General features: G+C 43.0%; 3 protein-coding genes across 5 annotated transcripts in view; 2 read left to right on the top strand and 1 right to left on the bottom strand.

Moving 5' to 3' along the window:
• Positions 1-326, top strand: part of LOC138970177 (mucin-19-like) — a 59,550-nt gene extending 59,224 nt beyond the window's left edge. The window contains exon 17 of the mRNA XM_070342669.1: positions 260-326. Within this exon, the coding sequence (XP_070198770.1) occupies positions 260-326 (67 nt within the window). The remainder of the gene's footprint in view (positions 1-259) is intronic.
• On the top strand, positions 263-10,927 carry LOC138971172 (mucin-2-like). Of its 3 annotated transcripts, none has more exons than XR_011457186.1 (3): positions 263-4,227; positions 4,716-9,959; positions 10,005-10,927. XR_011457186.1 is itself a non-coding variant. In XM_070343808.1 (2 exons), the coding sequence occupies exons 1-2, from the start codon at positions 574-576 to the stop codon at positions 7,338-7,340; spliced, it is 6,279 nt and encodes a 2,092-aa protein (XP_070199909.1). In that variant the 5' UTR covers positions 263-573; the 3' UTR covers positions 7,341-10,927. The 3 variants fall into 3 exon arrangements, 1 of the variants encoding a protein (XP_070199909.1); XR_011457185.1 differs by having other exon boundaries at positions 4,716-9,650; positions 9,960-10,927; XM_070343808.1 differs by having other exon boundaries at positions 4,716-10,927.
• A 665-nt stretch (positions 10,928-11,592) lies between these two features.
• Positions 11,593-23,198, bottom strand: part of LOC138971186 (plastin-2-like) — a 99,847-nt gene continuing 88,241 nt past the window's right edge. Inside the window, exons 7-12 of the mRNA XM_070343836.1 lie at positions 20,387-20,597; positions 19,643-19,819; positions 19,026-19,136; positions 17,395-17,504; positions 15,924-16,061; positions 11,593-15,314 (exon numbers count right to left, since the gene is read on the bottom strand). Coding sequence (XP_070199937.1) covers positions 15,126-15,314; positions 15,924-16,061; positions 17,395-17,504; positions 19,026-19,136; positions 19,643-19,819; positions 20,387-20,597 — 936 coding nt within the window. The 3' untranslated portion in view covers positions 11,593-15,125. The remainder of the gene's footprint in view (positions 15,315-15,923; positions 16,062-17,394; positions 17,505-19,025; positions 19,137-19,642; positions 19,820-20,386; positions 20,598-23,198) is intronic.

Genomic DNA, 23,198 nt, shown 5'->3' on the forward strand with positions numbered 1-23,198 from the left:
ATGCTTCTCGCTAATTGCGTTAATGTTGCTTCAAGCTCTAAATCGTGTTCAAGTCCATGAACACGAGCTACACAACCCCTAGACGCTAGTAATAATATATTTCAACAGGAGATGCAAGCGTTTGCTCATGTAGTCACTCCAGCAGCACGTGCAGAGAATGTGTGTGCACAGTAAAGACGAACAGCGTCTAGCCTTTATTTTGACTGTTTGTATGTAACGTTGTGAAATTCTTACTGAAACACCCTTGTCTTCAACACAGATGCTTCCCCTCCCTCTGCTGCGACTTCGTCCGTAACTTACAGCGACCAAACACCAGAAACAGCTGAAACTCCGACATTACCACCAGTAATTGAATACACAACGGAGGCAATTGCAAAAGTCTCAGATGAGACGTCCCTGGAGACAAGACCGAGCACCACGGAATCACAGACAACGACTGCAAGCCCTTACCCAACTCTGCAGTTGGGCACCGACTCTATAGTTTTGGGCAAGACTTGGAGTCCTGTAGCCTCAAGCACTACTGCCTCCACCACCCCAGGAGCTGTGGTAGACATTTCTACTCCGGCTGATGACATGGTGAAGATTGAAGACCGCACTGAAATCTTGGTGCCCTTGACGACAACTTCCGTCCCGCCTCTCACACTTCCGGTCGTGACCGACGCCATTGTGATAGAGCACGAATCTGTGGACGTGAAAGCCAATGAAACCATTCACATCTCACACAGTCGGAAGCTGAATCTCACGGAAACTGCCGAAAATGCGACGGATACTGCTGAAAATGCGACGGATACTGCTGAAAATGCGACGGATGCTTTCCTCAACACAACGACGCAAGGATTCGCCGGCACAGTGACAGATACGCCATCGTCAACGTCTGCATGGCCGCAAGACATCACATCAGCCTCACGGACAATCCCTTACTACGAGAGGACGAAAGAGTGGGAGAGAAAGGAGTGGGAAGAGAAGCAAAAATCAACAGAGCCACCTGAAGTGGACGCTATAACAGAATCACAGATGCCTACAGATGAAATGACCACAGGTTCAGGTTCTGTCGGAACTGACCTAGAATCGATGCTCACTTGGCTCTACGACACTCTTCCCACGACGACGGGCGCATCTGGTTCTACACAGCTGGTCGACCAAACTCCAGGTTCAACAGACAGCGCTCAAACGGTACCAGCGGCCTCTTCCAGCGTTTCCCCAGACCCGTGTCTGACGTACAACCCCTGCAAAAACGGAGCTGTCTGTTACATCGACCAGACAACGAGAGAAATCGGTTGCAAGTGCATGGCCGGATTCACTGGAAAACTGTGCAAACAGGTCAGCGCTACAACAGCAAGCGAGGATGTTACGACAGCTTCAGGGGACACAACAGAAGAGTCCACTCCTTCGATCGATCCTTGTATTTCGTACAATCCTTGTAAAAACGGGGCAACTTGTTACATTGACCCAGTGTCTATGGAAATTGGCTGCAAGTGCACGACCGCATTCACAGGCAAACTTTGTCAAGATGCTAGGGTGGTAGATGTTACGACAGGTTCAGGTGATATGCCAGAAACATCAAGTTCGCCAGTCAGTCCATGTGACTATTACAACCCGTGTAAAAACGGAGGAACTTGTTACATTGACCAGACAAGAATGGAAATCGGTTGCAAGTGCATGGACGGTTTTATTGGACAGATTTGTCAAAACGTCAGCATGGACACCACGTTAGGTTCAAGTGACATACAAGGAACTACAGGTATGCCGGTCAGCCCATGTGGGAATTACAATCCCTGTCAAAACGGAGCTACGTGCTACCTTGACCAAAGGACAAAGGAGCTGGCGTGTCTGTGTCCAGAAGGCTATACTGGCAAGCTATGCAAGAAAACAGCTGTACGAGATGGCATGACGACACTGTCCATTCCTGAATCGACCGACGCAGCACTAGGTACAACGTCTGGTGACTTGCAAGAAACAAGGGCTGGTGACAACGTTACAGAGAAAACTAGACCTGATGAAGTGGATCAAACATCAAGTGGTGACGTAACTACAGAGACCATATCTGGACCAGCAGACACACTGGCGATGACGTCACCTAAAGACACAAAAGAACCGGTCACAGAGACAACCGTTTCTAAAGATATAGAGACCACAGCTAGGAGCGTTCCAACAGCAGGTATCATAACTGCAACATCAGACATTATAGACACAACTTCGTCTGGAGAAATGACTGAAGATGTTACCACACAGGCAGCTACGTCAAAAGTGGAAAGTATGACTATTCTACCAGGTCCTACAACCACAGAAATCAGTTCTGCAACTGATACAATGAAAACTACTCCTTCCGGAGTGGCAATGAGCACTTCCATAGATCCTTGTGACGCGCACAACCCATGCAAAAACGGAGCAACTTGTTATCTGGATCAGGTCACCAAGGAGATTGGCTGCGCCTGTCCGGATGGTTTCTCTGGTCGTTTGTGTGGAACTGTACAGCCAACAACGTCATCGCCGAAGACTGAAGATGAAACAATAAGCACAGAGGTTTTTTCCCCAGACCCTACCACACCTGCTGCGCCACAAGCTTCAAGCACTCTCGCTGATGTCTGTGCACTCTACAATCCCTGCAAAAATGGAGCCACGTGTTACCTTGATCAGAACACCAAAGAGATTGGCTGTGCCTGTCCCGATGGTTTCTACGGACCTCTGTGCCGAACGGTACAGACACCAGCAACTTCTGATGAATCGACAACAACAAGGACAACTACAATAAGCTTGCCCCAGACACCAACTACCCCGTGGGAGATTTGCCAGACCTACAACCCTTGCAAGAATGGAGCAGTCTGTACTGTCGATGCCACAACAGGGAGAATCTTCTGCCGGTGCCCGGAAGGCTTCTCTGGGGCGCTGTGTAGAACGGTGGACACATCACCAACTACACAAGGAGATGACATGACCGTCGACCCTACAACGATGACCACGACGGCAACAGATATGGCATCTTCGCGAAGCACAACAGACGCAACACTCACTGATGTCAGCAGAGACAAAACTATTGAAGGTGTAATGTTAACCACTCAACCACCCACCATCTCGGTGAAGCCGACAAGCAATGCTGTCCCGTCAACATCTACTGCTTCAACTGACACGGCGCAATCGTCGAGTGGAGGCACGTTTTCCGCCATGACAACGTCTTCTACCCAGAAGGAAACAAGCAGTGATAAATCAAAACCTGCGACCTTTACTTCCGAGATGGACACAACCACCAGTGCTGGTGTTACCACTCCAGGAGTGTCAGCTAGTGATAGAAATGATACGACTAGCAAAGAGGCTATGACAACACCTACATCTGTCGACATATCTGACAAAACAACGCTTGCTCTGCCGGCATCGACAACGGTCACGGCTGACACAACTCAAACTCCTCCACTAGATTTCACCCCACCAGAAACGACAACCGAATCAGGCGCTGTCCAAACGGAGCGGCCCAAAACAACAGAAATTCCAAGTTACACTGCGGTTGACGAAACAACGGATGAAGAAGTGACAAAAAAGATAACAGCCACAGGGCCGACAGTCACCAAAATCAAACAACCGCTCATTTCAGGATTCATGGTGTCTCTCAGTCGTGGTCCTGACACGTCCACATACTTCTCCAGGATGTTCAAAACAACGTTAAAGAAGCCTCCAGTCACCCCTGCCACCACGCTCCAGGTCACAGCAAAACCTGACAAGAAATCCACGACCCCTTCACCTGAAGTATCAGTCACAGCTGGAGAGGTAACAGAGGAACCATCGCCTGAAGTCAAAACGACAGATTCTGCTGTAGGACCGTCAAAGCAGCCTTCTGTGTCAATGGAGAAACCTCAGTCCACTCCGAAACCCACGATAACTCAGGCAACTTCGAAGCCACCGATGACGTCTGCTGCTATCACCCCTTCTTCCACCAAACCGTCAAAGATATCCACGTCCAAGCCGTTGTCAAAGAAACCGACCCCCACGACGTTGACCCCAACTATCGAAGTGGACACGTCCTTCATGACGTCAACACCCCCGTCCACGACTCCGGTGTGGTACAGGACAACGAAGAAGGGACTGAAGGTCGAGGTCATCTACCCGCCTGGGCGTCGTCCCGACCTGAGCACCGCCAGGCCGGAGAAGGTGACCCTGACTGTGTACAAGGCTGTGGAGAACGTCTACAACGTCAGCCGTGAGACCATGAAGAGTACGCTGCAACAGGCCCGAAATGTAAGTTTTGATAGAGGGATAGGGGAAGGTAGTGAAAGGGAGAGGGGGAGAGATAGAAGGAGGTGAGGGGGGCAGAGAGAGAGAGAGAGAGAGAGAGAGAGAGAGAAAGGGGGGAGGGGGCAGAGAGATGTTGAGAGAAAAAGGGGGAGGGCAGAGAGAGAGGGATGGGGTAGGGGAGAGGGAAAGAGATATAGAGGGGGGGGGGGAGATGGATGGTTAGTTTCATAATCGCTGGTTTGATCAGTGCAGTAAAACAAAAATTGAACTGTAAAAGCATTGAATGATACTCCCGCCAAGTTAAAGCCTGTCCTTAATTGAGCCCGAAGTCGTCTTCGTGAAGTCTTTTTACCGAAAACTCAGTACTAAAGTTTAGTGCAGCCAGCTTCGCGAAGTCGACTTCGCCCAATTGAGGACAGGCTTTACACCTACTGATCTCCAAACCGTTGGTTGTTCATCACACACACACACACTTATCTCTCCGCTTGCAGGTGCTCCGGACGTCCCTGAAGAAGCTGGCCAACCTGTGGAAGCAGTGTGTGCGCGGGGCGGTCAACATCGTGTACGTACCCGCCAAGAAAGGGGTGGAGAAGATCCGCTCCAAGCTGACCGTGGCCTACTCCAACATCCGCAAGGCCTACGACTACGGCAAGAAGGTGCTGCGAAGGACGTACAACTCCGTCAAGACCAACATCAACGGCTTCTACAACAACCTGGCCAACCACTACAGCAAGTATGCCGACCGCTACAAGCAACACTTCAACCGCTTCTTCAACCTCAACGGAACCCGCGTGCCCCAGATCACCGACGGCAGTGGCAGAGGGACCAACATCATCAACGGCGGCTACAACAACAACCGTGTCATCAACGGCAACAACCGTGTCATCAACGGCAACAACCGTGGCTACGGCAACCGTGGCTACGGCAACCGCTACACTAACGGCAACAGCTACACTAACGGGAACCGGTACGGCGGTACCAACAACCGGTACGTGAATGGCAACAACGGCTATCCCATCACCAACACAGGCTACAATCCCGGGTATGGCAACAACAACGGTTATGGTAATAATCGTTATGGCAACAACGGATACGGCAACACAGGATACGGCAACAACAACGGTTATGGTAATAATCGTTATGGCAACAACGGATACGGCAACACAGGATATGGCAACAACAACAACGGTTACAGACCTTACGATAACGCCAACAACCGCTTCGACGGCAACCAGTACCAGACAGACGAAAACGGACGCGTGATTCTGAACGGTAACGGTCAGTACAACACGCCGCCGCCTGACGGAAGCTCGATCCCTGGCAGCAACAGAAACGGACAAGGAGGAAAGATCCCCCCACGGTTACCTGACCGAGGCAAGGTTCCAGCCAGGCTGCCAGGAGGTGGGGCGCTCGTCCCGGGAGGATCGGGTAGACCGGTCATACCCGTAGTCAGCACCAACGGGTACCTGGACTACTCCAGATCTGGACAGAACCCAGGGCTACCGGTTCCCAACAGCAGAAGACCGGCAGGGTACGGAGCCAGAGACCGCACGATCGTCAGCACTCGTCCGATCGGGAACGGCCAGTTCCTGGCCTACAACAAGTACGGCGAAGCGATTGGTCTCATCAGGCCCGTCATCGCCCCAGGCAACGGCACGGCCACTAACAGTCGCAGTGGTGTGGGAGTCAGACCAGTTTTCCCTGGTGTAGGTGCTAACGCCAACAGACAGCCCGGCAGTGCGGTACCAAGCCGGTTCTATCAATCTAGCGGCAACCAGCCTGCAGGGAGCGTCCCGAACAGAGTCTACAGTCCTGTGTACGGACAGGTCAACTACCCGGGCGGTGCAGTTCCCAACACGGGTGGGACGTACTACGGAAACCGACCTGTACCCGGTCAAACCTACCCTGGTGTTGCAGTTCCCAACACGGGTGGGGCGTACCACGGAAACCGACCTGTACCAGGTCAACCCTACCCTGGAGGTGCGGTTCCTAACATAGGGGGGACGGTCTACAGAAACGGAATGTTACCTGGTCAGCCTAATCCAGTAGGAACTGACGCGATTCATCGCAGGACGTACGTCGGTGTCCCCAGATCCGGGTACATGGCGCCTGCTAACGCGCAGGGGTACGGTGCTGCAGGATACCAAAACAGGGGTCCGGTGAGAGGAGTAAGGTATCCAAGTGGAGTCGCTGCACCGGACCGTAGCACAGGGGTAGGCTACGCTGGAAATTTTCAACCCAACAGACCGGCTGGGGCAGCCTACAACCCAAGAGGCGGGGAAGCCTACGGTCAACCACAGCCTCAGACAGCAGGTGGCGGTCGGCGAAGAATTTACACGCCGAGTCTAGGGGCCAGCCACAGTGGTCCCTTTTACCGCAAGACCAGACCCAAGCCCGGGTATGGAAGCAAGGACAGCGTCCCTGGATCTTCGGCACAAGAAGCAGACGCCAGCCAGCTCTCTGAAAGCGCGAGTGGCTTTAAACGAGGCGCAGCTGCATCAAGAGCCTCCGAAAATCGCAGGCAGCTTGGCACACAATCTCAAGCCCAGACTGAACAGGGCGCACGAAGACTGGCGGCCTATCGAGGTCTCCGAGGCACTGGTCGACCCCCGATGTCAGACCTAGTAGGGCGAGGACAGAGTGACCCACAAGGGGGCGCGGAGGGAAGGACGGGGCAACGGTTAGAACCTACCACCATCGGCCCTGGGCAGCGTTTCAGACAACCGAAAAGGACTCGTTTAAGATACGCAGCGGCCACAACCAGAGATGCCACAGTCATGAGAAGCAGGCGGCCTTCAAGGCATCTTTCCTCGAGAAACCCCAGTCCCTTCACGTCAGCCAGATACGTCAGCAGCACACGAAGCCCCTTGTCACCCAGAGCGAGCAGCTTCACCCCAAGGCCCGACGAGGCTTCACAAGGACATGCTAAACACGCCCGAGGACCTGGACAGCCCAGTCAGCACCGTGTGGCAGACTTTGTGTGGACGAAACACTCGACAAGGAGAAGAAGGATACAGGCGAGAGTCCCTCCTGAAGGGGCAGTGCCTAAGAGAGACGGTTACAGACGGGGGCGACACCGCACGGTGGCACTGACATTTCCCGGGTCAAGCAGATAAAAAGTGATTGAGGGGACGTAACTGAACAATGAAGACTGTCAAGAGAATGACTCACCGCACGTTGACACCGACAGTTCCCAGGTCAAGGAGACTGATACAAATTGATTACGGGAGTGTAACGGAACAGTGAAGACTGTCGAGAGAATGACTCAGAAAATGGTGTTATGTAACGATCAAGATTTAATTGTACACTTTCCTGAACAATTGGCTTGTGTCAATGTGTGAAAAAAATGCCGTGGACCAACGCTGCTGCAGAAAATGATAGACTTTCAAGAGAAAGACAAGGAGAATAAAATGCAACGATCAAGATTTTGAAGGTACTTGAACAATTTATGGGCGCACGTACGTGTGTCAGTGTTCGAAGACAATACAGTAAGAGGACCAAAAATGTAGCTGGGAATGCAAGTCTTCTTGTCAACACTCACTTTCTCTCTGATTTTGACAATTGATGCTTGCACACCAGTTGAGCGTTGCAGAGTTAAGAGAATGAAAGAGCTCAGCTTGAAATAATGGAGGAACGCCGCTGATAGTGGAAATCAGTGGCTTATGGTAAATGAAAGCGATACATTGGAAACAGCCTGAGCTGTTTTGTGCACAGTTCGCGGATGGAGTAAACACACGTTTTTTCACTTCCGTTGGTGATCAAAAAAATATATGCCTGGTGAAATACACTCAACGAAACAATTATGGTTAACAAAATTATTTTACCAAATAAAATCTTTGGGGTCAAAATATAACTTAGCTGTTTCTTTTGAAACACTGAGAGTGCCTTACGCAACGTGACTTTTATTGCTGGAAGTATCTTTTCGTGAATGATAATACGGCATTTCAGGAAATATTTGCTGTTGAAAATCTTTTCAGCTTGGATGAAAGCACATAAATCTGTTGCGCTGTTTATAAGGAAGTTTTTTTTCTCATTTTGTATGAAATAATGTACCTGTTTTCGTGGAAAAACATTTTCTGTATTTTATCTAATACAAAAATTACAACACAAAACAGGAACTATGCAATCGTTATGCTTATAGCTTCCAGAGTAGGACCGGGAAACAAATGAGTATATATATCCGAGTTTACCTTTCAACTGTCTTAGTTTTTGTTTCATTATTTTTCTGTTTCCCTCGTCTTTCTTTTCTTTTCCTACGTTTTTTATGTTCAGGTTCATGTGTTTGTTAATTTTCCATTTTTTGATTGCTTTTTCATGGTTCTTGGGTTTGTGTGTGTTCGTGTGTGTGTGGTGGTTTTTTTTCTTTAGGCCAAAAAAAAAATAGGTCTGTTTACGGTAACCCGACCGACCCTATTTTTTTCGCGCGACCCTAGACTTTTTTTTGGCATTTTGGGAAAAAAATAAAAAATCTTGGGTTTTTTTGCAAAATAACGTAAAAATATGGTTTTTTGAAAAAAAAAGGAAAAAAAATCCCGACCTACCGACCCTATTTTTTGGGCCTATGTTACCGTAAACAGACCTTTTTTTTTTTGGCCTTATGTAAAATAATTTTATTTTGTCTTCTTGTGCACGTTTGAGTATCCCTGGTCTGAAAGGAGAGCGGAAATGGAACTGGATTGACATTCGACAACACTTAAACCCTCATTCACCTTCCGTTTTGCTTTTTCATTATATTTTGTGTATGGAGTAAAACAGGAACTTTGTATCGACTGATACTTGTGTTTAAATCTTAAGTTTATCTCTTTTCTTCTTCTTATTCTTTTTGTTTTATTTACTGATTTGCATGCAATGGAAGAATGCTTTTACCTGTAGTAAAAGCGTAGACAGACCTGAGGGGGTGGGGTGTTTATGATTGTTCGCTCGAGAAGAAAAGTTTATTCTTGCAGATGCGTTTAATTTAGCGTGTGTACGGTGGGAAGTGTAACTGGGTCTTTCAATTTTGCACTTGGTTCTACACTAAGTTGTATGGAACACTTTCATTGTATACATGTCTTTGTTTTCCGTTTTGCTTACGAATGAGCGAATGATGTGGTTTGATGCGTTCATGCTGATTAACGCATGTGTAAATAACGGTTCAGTGTTTATGATTCGTACCGGTAACTTCCTTCGTATGTAAGCGATCACATACACCACCAGCGATATGTCTAGGCTTTTACATTTATGAGATTAGATTATTGTTCAATGTGTTTACTTGCTATACGAGCATCCTTCCACTTTGGCACGTTCCAAACATCCACAGCCTGCCTGCTTGTTGTGCAGAGTTAAGATTTTGTTGTTGAAAACTTGTCGGGATTGACACAGGGTCTGTAAACTATAAGCGAAATTAATTCAGCAAAAAAATCCGACTCTGCAAGGGAAACAGCCAGGCTGTACAAATAAAAAAATCCGACTCTGGCAAGGGAAACAGCCAGGCTGTACAAATCAAAAAATCCGAGTCTGCAAGGGAAACGGCCAGGCTGTACAAATAAAAAAATCCGACTCTGCAAGGGAAACGGCCAGGCTGTACAAATAAAAAAATCCGAGTCTGCAAGGGAAACGGCCAGGCTGTACAAATAAAAAAATCCGAGTCTGCAAGGGAAACGGCCAGGCTGTACAAATCAAAAAATCCGACTCTGCAAGGGAAACGGCCAGGCTGTACAAATCAAAAAATCCGACTCTGCAAGGGAAACAGCCAGGCTGTACAAATAAAAAAATCCGACTCTGGCAAGGGAAACAGCCAGGCTGTTAACTTGAATTGTAGGTGTGTGTCCAAGTGAAGGATGATCGTGTATCAAGTAAAAGCCTGGACGGCTCTGTGCTGATTTATAGCTTTTTTTTTTTTTACGAGACAAAGGTACCTTTGACAGAAAAGTCCTAGTACAGTTGAACCTGCCCTAGCGACCACCTCTAAATAACGATCATCGACCTATTACGACCACCCAAAACGATTCCAGACGAGTTTTCCCTTATGATAAGTATTGTTTAACGCCCTCACGGTAAAACCATTAGAGGAATGTTCCCGGGTTTGACCCCGACTTTAGATGGTAAAAACAAAGACAGAAAAAAATTCGAGTTTCGACTTTTCCCTACTATAATTCAACTTTTTATAACGACCTCCTAGCTGTCACCGAGGACCACTTTTGGCTGTTCCCTTGAGTGGTCGTTATAGCCAGGTTCAACTTGACCATCCATGTATGCAGAATTTGATATCGAAATGATTCTATTGCAATTTTGTCTTTGTATTCGAAGCTTTTTTTTCTTGCTGGTGAAATGGATTTGTTGCATGGGCACAATAAGTGTAGTGTAAAGTTGGTACATGTATGTGATAGCTGATGTGTAGACAAAGATAGACCTATTTTCTGTGAACTGGACCTCCGTAGTTTCATTTTGTGTTTGTTTGTTTTTTAAACTCTGTTGCATTATATGTACTGTATACTCGCGTGGTTTCTTACCAATTGTCCTTGACAGTGCCATATAATTTTGCTGTATTTTTAGCTCTTTTGTTTCGCTCTTTTTTCATTAATGTGATGATGACTGATGAATGCTTTAAGTCTAAACGCAATGCACTTCATGATGATTCTTGTTGAAACTTATTCTACACGAGTAACTGCTTCTCTATGAAAACTTTCCTGTTGTATATGACGAATAAATCAATGCAATATTTCACCTGTGTTTTGTCTGTACCAAATATAGGGGTTAAAAATCTGAAGTGAAATGTTTTAGTAATTGACCGAAGTCCTCATTCCTCTTTCTATCACGTTAGCCAAATCAAATTTTTCGTTGCTCTGTTAAACTGTTATTCATAAAAGTATCTAAAATGAAAATATGCCCTGTATCACTGTTACACTTTTAAATGTCTGAAATGCATTATTATTACTACTTCTTCTTCTGCGTTCGTGGGCTGAAACTCCCACGTACACTTGTGTTTTTGCACGAGTGGATTTTTACGTGTGTATGTGTGCGTTCGTGTGTGTGTGTTCGTGTGTGTGTGTGTGTGTGTATGTGGCGGGGGGCTATTTCTGTCTGTCTTTTCTCTTTGTCTCTCTTTTCTATGTCATTTTCTGTCTCTCCCCCTATCTCTCTCTCTCTTTTTGCCGGGGACTGTACATGTAAAACCCACTTGAATGTAAGTAAAGCATGTCCTTAAGTGGGCGAAGTCAACTACGCGAAGTATACTTTGCGAAGCTGCCAGCCGCACGAAGCTTTAGCACTGAGATTTTGGTATTTCAGGAAGTTGACTTCAAGCTCAATTAAGGATTGCCTTAAGAGTTTCAGCCTATGAACACAGAAGAAGAAGCACCAAGTCACACAAAGAAACCAACTCCACTCTCTTGTACAGATCTTTTATTTTTATTTTCTTACAAATCATTGGTTTTTCAAATGGAATACATGTCAAATCAAATCAACGTTGTGGTCTCAACGGCAGACAGGAGGACAGACAAAAGAACAAAGAAAAGCTTTGGTCCCTTTCTTAGGTTTGGAATCAACAGTCACATCAAAATAACAAAGTTATCTAAAAAATAAATTACAACTCATCTTTCGCTCCCACCAAGTCATAATTGCAAAATACCTACTACGTGCTGAAAAAACCCAAACTGCTCGTCACTTGAAGAGTGAAAAAAAAACCACACACACAAAAACAACTTCTGAACCGATGGAAAACTTACAGTTCATTAAAAAGTACATTGTACCTGATATCATCAAATAAATATTTATGATTAAAAACTGTAAATATAGAGATATTCATTCATAGCTCTTGCATATTATTATTAATTAAATCGCTGAATCTTCTCATGGAATACACACATTATTGAAATCACCCTTCATGCTCACAAAACACAACATTGTCTGATGGATGACATCTGAATGCAGAACTTTTTCTAGTAAAGCATTTCACGGGACAATGACAATATGAGATACTGAAAGCAGGATGTTTTGTTCAAAAAACAAACAATTACTAATAATTTGTTCTGGTACCATACTCATTGAAAATAGTATTTCCTCTCGACACACAGATTGCTTTCTTTCTTTCTTTATTTGGTGTTTAACATTGTTTTCAACCACGAAGGTTATATCGCAACGGGGAAAGGGGGAGATGTGATAGAGCCACTTGTCAATTGTTTCTTGTTCACAAAAGCACTAATCAAAAATTTGCTCCAGGATCTTGCAACGTAGTACAATATATTACTTTACTGGGAGAATGCAAGTTTCCAGTACAAAGGACTTAACATTTCTTACATACTGCTTGACTAAAATCTTTACAAAAATTGACTATACTCTATACAAGAAACACTTAACAAGGGTAAAAGGAGAAACAGAATCAGTTAGTCGCCTCTTACGACACGCTGGGGAGCATTGGGTAAATTCTTCCCCCTAACCCGCGGGGGGAACACAGATTGCTGAAACTACAGCTATCTATTCACATTTCTTCATTACAAACATACAGAAGAACAGAGCTTAACAGAAAATATGAAAAATAAGCTCAGACACATTTACAGAAATCTCACAGAAGTACGATACACATCGAGCGAGCAATTAAAACCGCTGAATAAAAATTCGATATGTTTTTTTTTTTAACATACATAGCACAGAGACAAAGTCACACCACAAAACTTGCAAAGAGAACCCAACCGAGCCCAAAGATCATAATCCCAGCATTTTATTTTATTTTTCTTCCTTGTTCCATTCTATATGCACCAGTGTGAAAAAAGGGACAAATAATATGGTTGAATAGCACAAAAGTATACAAAAGATACTCATAAATATGTATGCATATTCATTCTGGTTTTGGGTTGAATATATTTGATTAAATATGGAACTGTCTAAGGTGTCTACAAGCCTCTAATTCCCTGGACGCTGGAAAAGTTCTACAAATTAAAACTGAATCACCCCGACTCTCAAGTGGGACTTGTTCAAGTCGTCTCACAGAATCTGTGCATTAAACCTGTAAGGTTTTGGCAGGCCTGGTTTTAATGCCTAGGATCAACAGTACCACTTAACGACTGGAAGTGTTCCAGCAAATACTGGTGAAGACGAAAGAAGTGAGGTATGCATTAAAAAGACAGCATTGTGTGCTCCTGTACAGACTAATCAATAAATTGTGTGATTTATGTAATCATAGAATATGGCTTGTCGTAATAACAGAGCTATACTTTGTTTGCAGGTCAATTAAAGCCACAAGGTAAATAAAACTATGTCTCACAATGTACAATTTAAAATATATTATTGAAATGCGCAATTCCTTTTCCCCCCAAGTTGTGTACATGTACCTCAAACCCTTTTACTTGAAAGCTTCAATCTTGAAGAATCCATTTAAATGTTTCTTTTCGGAGAACTATAGACACGGGGATAAAACCTTCAACGAGCCAAGGGAATAAACACAGATGTTTGTCTGTGAGACAGAAAGAGAAAATTAAGATCAAAAATTTAAAAAGTTAATACATTGCTCATCGAACAAACATTGTTGCTTCGAGCCAAGGAAATAAACACAGACGTTTGTCTGTGAGACAGAAAGAGAACATTAAGATCAAAAATTTAAAAAGTTAATACAATGCTCATCGAACAAACATTGTTGCTTCAAAATCCCACGCATTTCCAAACATGAGCAAAAGAAAGCGAGAGAAACCTGATATACAAAAATAATTTGTTCTCAAATTGAACTCTACCGCAACAGAAAACATACAGCAAAGAATGCAATACATGTATTAATTACATAGTGACAAAATAAAACTGATTTACACATCATCTTGACTGCATGATTTCAACATACTCGTTTATCAGACAATTAGCAGCAAATGATCAGAAATAAGGTTTTTCTCCAGGCAAAAGAGGACAGCACTTTTTAAACAATGCGCTTACAAACAAACATGTACACCTTAACAAATAACACTTAAGCCACAGAGGGAAAAAAGGAGAAGCTGGCATTATGCAATCCGTTATAATAGCTGAAAATGTAGCACGATCTTTACATTAAAAAACAAAACTTTGTATAAAAAAGCTGTGTTTTTTACTCGCTCGCTTTCTCTCTCTTGCTATACCTTCTACGATTAGGCACTAGTACAAAATCACAGGTTATTTATAACAACCTAATAAAATCCCATGCTGACGTATATTGCATCCGACTCAATACTTTCTAAACTCTTCTGTTCAAAGCTTACATGCCTCCTTGCTTCAATGCCCATACATGTATACTGCATGACACTCTTTTTCAACGACGGATAAATTAACAGAAAAAAACGCAATACTCAAACCAGCAGTATAAAAGTGTTTCTTCTCAAGTGATGATGAGCTTTGGGAAAGTTAATTTGATGACACCATGTACTGTATTTAGTTGTGGATAATACAATAAATTATCATTCAATTGTCCTGCTTTGTCAAGCTTTTTTCTCTCCAAATGGACAACGCAGTTTTTCTTTGGTGGAATAAAAAGTACAGACATTCTGAAAGAAAGTCTTTGACCAAATTTAGGTACCTTATCAATCAATCATGTACATAAATCCCATAATTTAGCATGTAGGATCATAACAGCAATGGGTAAATGTAACTTTTGCGATGAACAACACAATATCTTGTTTTAGATACCTTTCTACTTTACACCTGTCAGTCTCAAAGGGAAGTCACTCATTCCCAATGTCATGACACCAAATACAGTCATGGTCATCAAGCTCATTCAGAATCACTATGCAATGTCACGACCTTTCCATCCTGCCAAGGGCAAGGTCATGATTTTTGCCAAAGGTCAGTGAAATATTTGCTGATGTTACAACTTCTTCATGGTTGCTCCTTTCAAGGTCAACAAATGCATCTCTCAGACTTGGCCAACCCACATTCACCAAAGAGTTTATGTAAATGGACATGTTGTTCTAATGGCTGTTCTCAGCTGTATTGCCTTTGGTAACATTGCGGGCGGAGAGGTCCCTCATCATTAGACAGGCGAACACCGTCAAAAGCATCTTGGGTTTGACCTCCACGATGTCCTCTGGCAAGGCGTAAACACCAGCACCGATCTTGCGAGCCAGACCAATGGCGTATCGGGCATTTGCCAGACGCTCCTGAAACGGATGAAAATAAGAAGATGTTTATGCTGACCTGCCGACTTACCATGGCAATCTCACTAAATAAAAGGAAAAAAGGAAAAAAAAAAAGCAAATAAAATCAAACAAAAAAAACCAACGGCTTCAGTCAAAATCTTATGTAATCCTTTCCATTCTTTAAGCCACATCAAAAGGAAATCATCATGGATTGGAGATATTTGGTCCAAATAAAACACTGAACAAGCATATGTATATCTTACGTTCAAAATAAATGTGCTCCAAACAGGTAAATGAATTATTAACGCACTGATGTGTGCAACTGCATCACAGATGCAAATGGAAACAGGTTACAAGCACAAATTACTACAAATCTATGTCCCTTCATCAAAACTTCCCCTTTTGTCTTTATTCATACAGTCTTTTTAAGATGCGAACAAATCTGTGAAAATCAGATCTTAAAAGCAAGGGAGTCATAAAATGGAGGTACATTTATAGATTAATTATTAACTGCAAATCTGGAAAACGTGGGTCTTAAAAGGGGCTTTGCACTGATTTTGTGTTCAATCTGCAACGACTAAAAACGTCTGAGCACCTGATTGGTCATCAACTTGCTCCGTAAAAACTTACGTCATATTCCTTGGCGTTCAGGTTAATGTTGTCCCAGTTGACAATGCCAGGCTTGATTTGTTCAATCACCTTGGCAACGATGACACCGTCATTCAGCTTAGAGTCCTGGAAGCTGCTAATGCGGTGACTTTTCTCCAACTGAAAGCAAACAATCGTCATAAATCAATTCTAAATCTGCAATCCTGTTTCAGTAAAACCGCCCTTTTAACTTCTCCACAAATCTGGCCTAAAAAAGGAGGGAGTCTTAAAGTAAAGGTGTATTTACACAACATCTGAAAAAGCAAGGTCTCAAAACAGAGGAAGTCTTAAATTGGGGGGTCTTAAGCCTTAAATTGGGGGGTCTTAAGTCTTAAATTGATGGGTCTTAACTCTTAAACTGGGGGGGTCTTAAGCCTTAAATTGGGGGGGGGTCTTAAGCCTTAAATTGGGGAGTCTTAAGCCTTAAATTGGGGAGTCTTAAGCCTTAAATTGGGGGGTCTTAAGCCTTAAATTGGGGGGTCTTAAGCCTTAAATTGGGGGTCATAATCCTTAAATTGGGGGTCTTAAGCCTTAAATTGGGGGTCTTAAGTCTTAAATTGGGGGTCTTAAGCCTGAAATCAGGGGGTCTTAAGCCTTAAATTGGGCGGTCTTAAGTCTTAAATTGGGGGGGTCTTAAGTCTTAGAAAATCTCTATTTTTCATTATTTTTATTTCTTTTTTTTTTCAGAAATGTTTCAACTGTTACAGAACATTTCGTTTTTGCCAAACTGATCTTTGGGTGAAATATTCTCATGCTGATAATATGAGTAGGTATGAAGGAGGAGGGGGGGGGAGGGGTAAAAAAAAGTCTCTAACTCTGCAGTAATCAGGGCCGGACCAGTACGTTTTTAGGGGGGGGGGGCTAAAATGTTGAAGCGGGGGTCCGGGGGCCGTAGAAGGCCCCCGGTGGGATCGAGGGGCGAAGCTGCCGTGGGGGATAAGCTGAAGAAATTTTAACATTTATACATGAAAAATTATCCTATTCTTGCACAAAAAAGTCATTTAAATAATGAAATAGCACCACCAGAAATTTAACATATTAATTTAGAATTGATGCATGAAGAAAAGATTAGCTTGTCTTAAACATCAACGAAACAAATTTTCTACTTTTATGCCAAAAAAACACATTCCAAAATCAAATTATACTGTATTTTGCCACTATAGGATGACCTTTACAATGTTAGTCTGTTTACATTACTTGGCATTTCAAACATTCAATAAGCTCTCTCTCTCTCTCTCTCTCTTTTTTTTTTTTTTTTTGGCTGGGGGGGTGGGGGGCTAAAGCCCCCAAAGCCCCCCTTCTCGTCAGGCCCTGCTAATAATTTCTTTACTTTAAGAAACTGGATTTTCTGGTTTTTTAAAAGTTTTCAAAAACCAGATTTCCGGCGAGAACCGCAAAGGTGCTAGCCCTGCATCTCTATCTCATCCTAAATATTATTGATATATAGTCTTACCTTAGAGTTGACCCACTCAATGATCTCATTGTCGGAGATAGGTTTGTCGTTCTCTGCAATTTTGGACAGAATGGCCAGAGTGTATGCTCGCATCAACTGCCACACCAAACCTGCAACAACACAAAAGCAAATGAGTAACATACTACTACATACACTGAGAGAAAGATAGGGTCATACAAAAACCTAACTGTTACACCAACAAAAGATCTACCCTCCTTGTAAGACCCTGTTTTTTCACATTTTCTCTTCACAACCTCTGTAAATTTACCCCAATTTTAAGACTCCCTCCTTTTTAAGACCCGATTTTCTCAGATTTTTTTTTAGACCTTAAAAGGGCCGGGTTCCAGTGTATGTACACTGTCGTCGTTGTTGTTTTTGCAAGTACCCTTCTTCAACACTCTCGTCTCAACCTGGTACCTAGAGGGCGACCTGTCATCCAAAATGGAAGCTAGGTCACCTGTACAGCCGTTTACCATCCCTCTCTTCCTTATTTCACTGCTTTACATCAGTCGGGCAACGCATCCTGAGAATACTCAATTACCTCCCTTTTGTCATGCGAGCACAACTTTGTACAACATGGTGAAGAGTAACCTTCAGGCCTGGTAATGAGTAAAAGTGGTTTGGGCGTACTGACGGGCAAATTTTGCGTTTTAAGCATTTTTAGGGGCACACGGAGGCTCTTTTCTTACACAATTAGAAAAGGACTTTGTTGTATTTACGACGAAAGGTGTATCATTCCCAGGCCTGAACCTTACTCAGTGGCAGGACAAGATTTATGTCAATAGTCTCCTGTCCGCCCAGCGACCTTCCCCTTGACCCTGCTTGTGACTTCGATGTTTTATGCCCCCGCAAGGGGCACAATACTCTCTAAGCACCCAAATCCTTGAAGAGAGATAACTGGCGGAAACTTTCCTGTTGTAGTCTCCTGTATGATGGCTTCCTAGTGCCAAAACCTCATAATTGTAATTATCAAGGGAAAATTAGTAATTTTCCCTTGATAATTACCATTTTCACGTGTTAATTACTAATTTTCCCGGGAAAATTACTAATTTTTCCGGAAAAATTATTAACTTTCACCTGTTAAATTACTAATTTTTAGTTTTGGCTCACTTCCTGACGGATTGCTAGTGCCAACACTAAAAATTAGTAATTTTCCCGTGGAAATTAGTAACTAACAGATGAAAACAGTAACTGACAGCGTTAATTAGTAATTATCATGTGATAATGGGTAACACCAGGTTTTGGCACTAGTAAGCCGTCATACTCCTGTCCGCCCAGCCGACCTTCCCCTTGACCCTGCTTGTGACCTCAATGTTTTTTGCCCCCGCAAGGGGCACAGTACTCTCTAAGCACCCAAAACCTCAGAGAGATAACTGGCGGAAACCTTCCTATTGGGTGTAAGTTGATCTTTCCCTGCAATGCTGTGAGCATGCTTACCTCCCTTTAATCAAGTACACATTGCCCATGCACACACACACACAGGCGCACACACAAACACGTACTGTGACACACACATACACACAAACAGACACACACACACACATACACACACACACACTGTGACACACACACAAACACATATATATATATACAGACACACACACAAACGGGGAAGCTAATGTACAACTCACCCAGAGTGAGGACAGCATTTCCGTCATGGATGTCTTTGCCAGCAATGCCCACCAGTTTCATCTTCACCAGCTTCACTTGTGGTCCCAGTTCCACCGCGTAGTTGCAGTTCTCTGAAAAATAACACAAACGATATTTTGCATTTCAGCGTCTCAGTTGACGGATTCATCAGGATCTTCTATCTCCCCCCATTGTAGTATTAAACAATATTAAGCAATGTTTCAAACAACACAAAACGATATTTTGCATTTGTAACCCTCCACCACGGAAGGAGATGTCACCTTTGCATGATTTTTAGATTTTTAGATTTTCGTAAAGAATGTTTTATGCTCTATCCAGTGGTGAAAACCGCTTTAGAAAAGAGCGAACACGTTTTGAGTTATAACCCTGTGACTTAGGTGATCCTTACACTGATTCCTGACACCCCCCAGACAAATATCAAGTCTAGCGCAGAACCCCGCGAGGTGACATCAGTCTCATTCCGTGGTGGAGGGTCACATTTCAGAGTCTCAGTTGACTTCATCAGGACCTTCTATCTTCCAATTCAGGACGGGACCACGACTTGACAGAAAAGCTGTAAAACACAGTAAACTCAAAAACCTGCGAATAAATGACTCACCGATTCTCTCAAAGTTAGCCTTCATCTTGTTGAACTTCCTGATGACCCTGTTCCAGTCGACGAGTCCTGGCTGGATGTAGTCGTACAGCTGGAAGATGACCAGGCCGTCATACAGGTCACTGTACAGATAGTGCACGTAGGGGCTCACACCCAGGCTGTTCATCCAGTTACGGTATGCTGTAGACAGGTAACGTTGGATTTACAGGTGAGTCATAAAATGATTATGTTGATGGCTTTCTTTCTTTACTGTATTGGAAAGCCAAAGCGGCAATAATCTGTAACGTGCGCAACAATGATCTGTAACTTCAGTACCTGATGATCATTATCTTCAGAACTGCACTTACATACCAGGTTTAAACCTATTTTCAGAAAATCTCCTCGTTTTTTCATTAAAATAAAATCAAGTGTATGTGACAGGGAGGCTACTGCGTCAACCTTCACAGCAGGCTCTGCAGTTGTTGGCCTTAGATAGCGCAAGCTATTTATGGCCGACACCTGTGGATTGTAGAGTTGTGTTTGAGATAGGGTCTGGCTGCTGCTGTCTCCTTGTGTGTTCTTGGTTGCCTTTGCGAACCAAAACAGTTTTTTGGGGGCTAAGAAATTAGCTCTAAAATTCTCAATCCTGTTTGATTGGACTTTGCCTCCAAAGGTGATTGTTGTGTTTTGACACTCGGTTTCATGTACATGAGTAATTGCTATCCCACAAATTGAAAAGAACAAAAAGAAGACTCCCTTCACACTCACTCTTCTCCTCGCGCGACTCCTCCCTCATGTCCAGCTCCACGTCCTCCGCAGGCTTATCCAGCGCCGGGTAGTTGTTGAACAGGTTCGCAACGAAGGCCAGGTTCAGCTTCTGGTTACCGGCAACAACGTCCGAGGGACCAACGAAGCTGCGGCAATTGATCTTGTCAGCCTCTTGCAGCATGCACTCTGCCCTCTGATGCTGGTCGTTAACCTGGAGAAATATAGTGGAGGTTTTCAATTTTAATTTAATGATCAGATTCAATCTTAATCAAATTTCTAGCAAACGAGCCATTACTTTCCACAGTTGAGGTTTTCAATTTCAATTTAATCATGCGATTCAGTCTTAGTCAAATTTCTAGCAAAAGTGCCATTACTTTCCACAGTTGAGGTTTTCAATTTCAAATTAATCATGCGATTCAATCTTAATCAAATTTCTAGAAAATGTGCCATTACTTTTCACTTAAACATGCACAGAGAAACACAGAAAGACTGAGACAAAAGTACAAAAAGACAGACATAAACTACACACACACACACACACAAACACACACACACACACCCACACACAGACAGACACATACACACAGACAGACACACACACAAACAGACACACACACACAAACAGAAAGACACACACACACACAGACACCCACACACAGACAAACAGACACACACACACAGACACACACACACACACACACACACACACACACACACACACACACACACATACATACGGACGAGGAGCACCTTAGGTACCGGTCATACGCAGACGGATCTGTGTGACTTCTGTACGTACGAAATCCACATTAGGTACCGTTTGGCTATACACAGTGTGTAACCCGTACGGACGAAGGCGTTAAGTACCTGTTTCCTATACACACTGATGGTTGTGTATAGTGTCAGTAAAGTGTGAATAGGTGAGGATGGAACTTTAACCGTCGATCACTTTACATGTATAACCTCAATTAATATGTTGCATGTTTTGCTTTTGATTTGTATGTTCCTTACTTTGTCATTTTGTTGTTTATGTTTATTTGCTTGTTTGCTTACTTGTCGATTGTTTGCTGGTTCGTTCGTTTACTTTGTTTATTTGTCATGTTGCTTTACTTGTTTATCATTTATTAGACATTTGTATTAGAAGTAAGGACCGGTTGTAAGAAAAGGCGTCACCTTAAACCTCTATCCTTGAAAAATAAAGTTCCATCATCATCATTATCATCTCTCTCTCTCTCTCTCTCTCTCTCTCTCTCTCTCTCTCTCTCTCTCTCTCTCTCTCTCTCTCTCTCTCTTTTTTTTTTTTTACATTTAGTCAAGTTTTGTTTGTGCCGGTGTGCGTGCGCGTGTGTAGAGCGATTCAGAGTAAACTACTGGACCGATCTTTATGAAATTTGACATGAGAGTTCCTGGGTATGATATCCCCGGATTTTTTTTTCTTTTTTTCGATAAATGTCTTTGATGACGTCATAACCGGCTTTTTGTAAAAGTTGAAGCGGCACTGTCACACCCTCATTTTTGAATCAAATTGATTGAAATTTTGGCCAAGCAATCTTCGACAAAGGTCGGACTTCGGTTTTGTATTTAAGCTTGGTGGCTTAAAAATGTATTAATGACTTTGGTCATTACAAATCTGAAAATTGTAAATAATTGTTTTTTTACAAAACGATCCAAATTTACGTTCATCTTATTCATCATTATTTTCTGATTCCAAAAACATATAAATATGTTATATTCGGATTAAAAACAAGCTCTCAAAATTAAAAATATAAAAAATTCTGATCAAAATCAAATTTCCGAAATCGATTAAAAAACAATTTCATCTTATTCCTTGTCGGTTCCTGATTCCAAAAACATATAGATATGATATGTTTGGATTAAAAACACGCTCAGAAAGTTAAAACGAAGAGAGGTACAGAAAAGCGTGCTATGCAGCACAGCGAAACCATCACCGCGCTAAACAGTCTCGTCAGTTTCACTTGGTTTTGCGCGAGCGGCGGACTACGGTCACTGTGAAAAAATGCAGTGCGTTCAGTTTCATTCTGTGAGTTCCACAGCTTGACTAAAATGTAGTAATTTCGCCTTACGCGACTTGTTTTTTTGTTTTTTTTTTAAATTGGAGAAAACCGGTTTCTTTTTTTGTTGGTTTTTTGTGTGTGGTTTGCATGGTTGTTTATACAAAAAGCAATTGAGGAGCCATAGATGGTTACTTTTTTTTCTCCTTTCTTTTTCTTTTTTTGTTTTTCTTATTCTCGTCCATCCGCTCCCTCCCACCCCCCTCATAATATTCACAAACGTCATATATCACTTCACCTCATCTCGACTTATACATTACTCACAATCTTCTAATGTACATTTTATTTTCCAATAATGATACTATTCAAATCGTATCTATCACCATACTAATATTTACTAATACACATTTTTGCAATCAAAATAATGTGATTAAGTACCTTATTATTTTGGCATATATTACTAGGTTGATAACCAAACAAGACATCGTGTTCTGAGAGGTGCACATTTGATCCTGTATTTCTAAAAATATAATGGACAACATTTTCCCAAAAGCTCGTCAACTTCTCACATTGACAAAAAAAGTGTTCAACATAATCAATGTGTTTACAAAATGTACATAATTTTGTTTCTCTAATTTTCATTTTATTTAATAATATATTCGTGGGATAAATAGTATGTAATATTTTTCATTGTAACAATCGCAATCTTTCTTCTTTTGTACATTTGCTTGCTAACAGCCAATGACTGTGATCTAGTTTAACCTGATATTTATGTAACCAAAATGTAGCAGCGCAAGGCT

Source organism: Littorina saxatilis, linkage group LG7, assembly GCF_037325665.1.
Source record: "Littorina saxatilis isolate snail1 linkage group LG7, US_GU_Lsax_2.0, whole genome shotgun sequence".
Classification (NCBI taxonomy): domain Eukaryota; kingdom Metazoa; phylum Mollusca; class Gastropoda; order Littorinimorpha; family Littorinidae; genus Littorina; species Littorina saxatilis.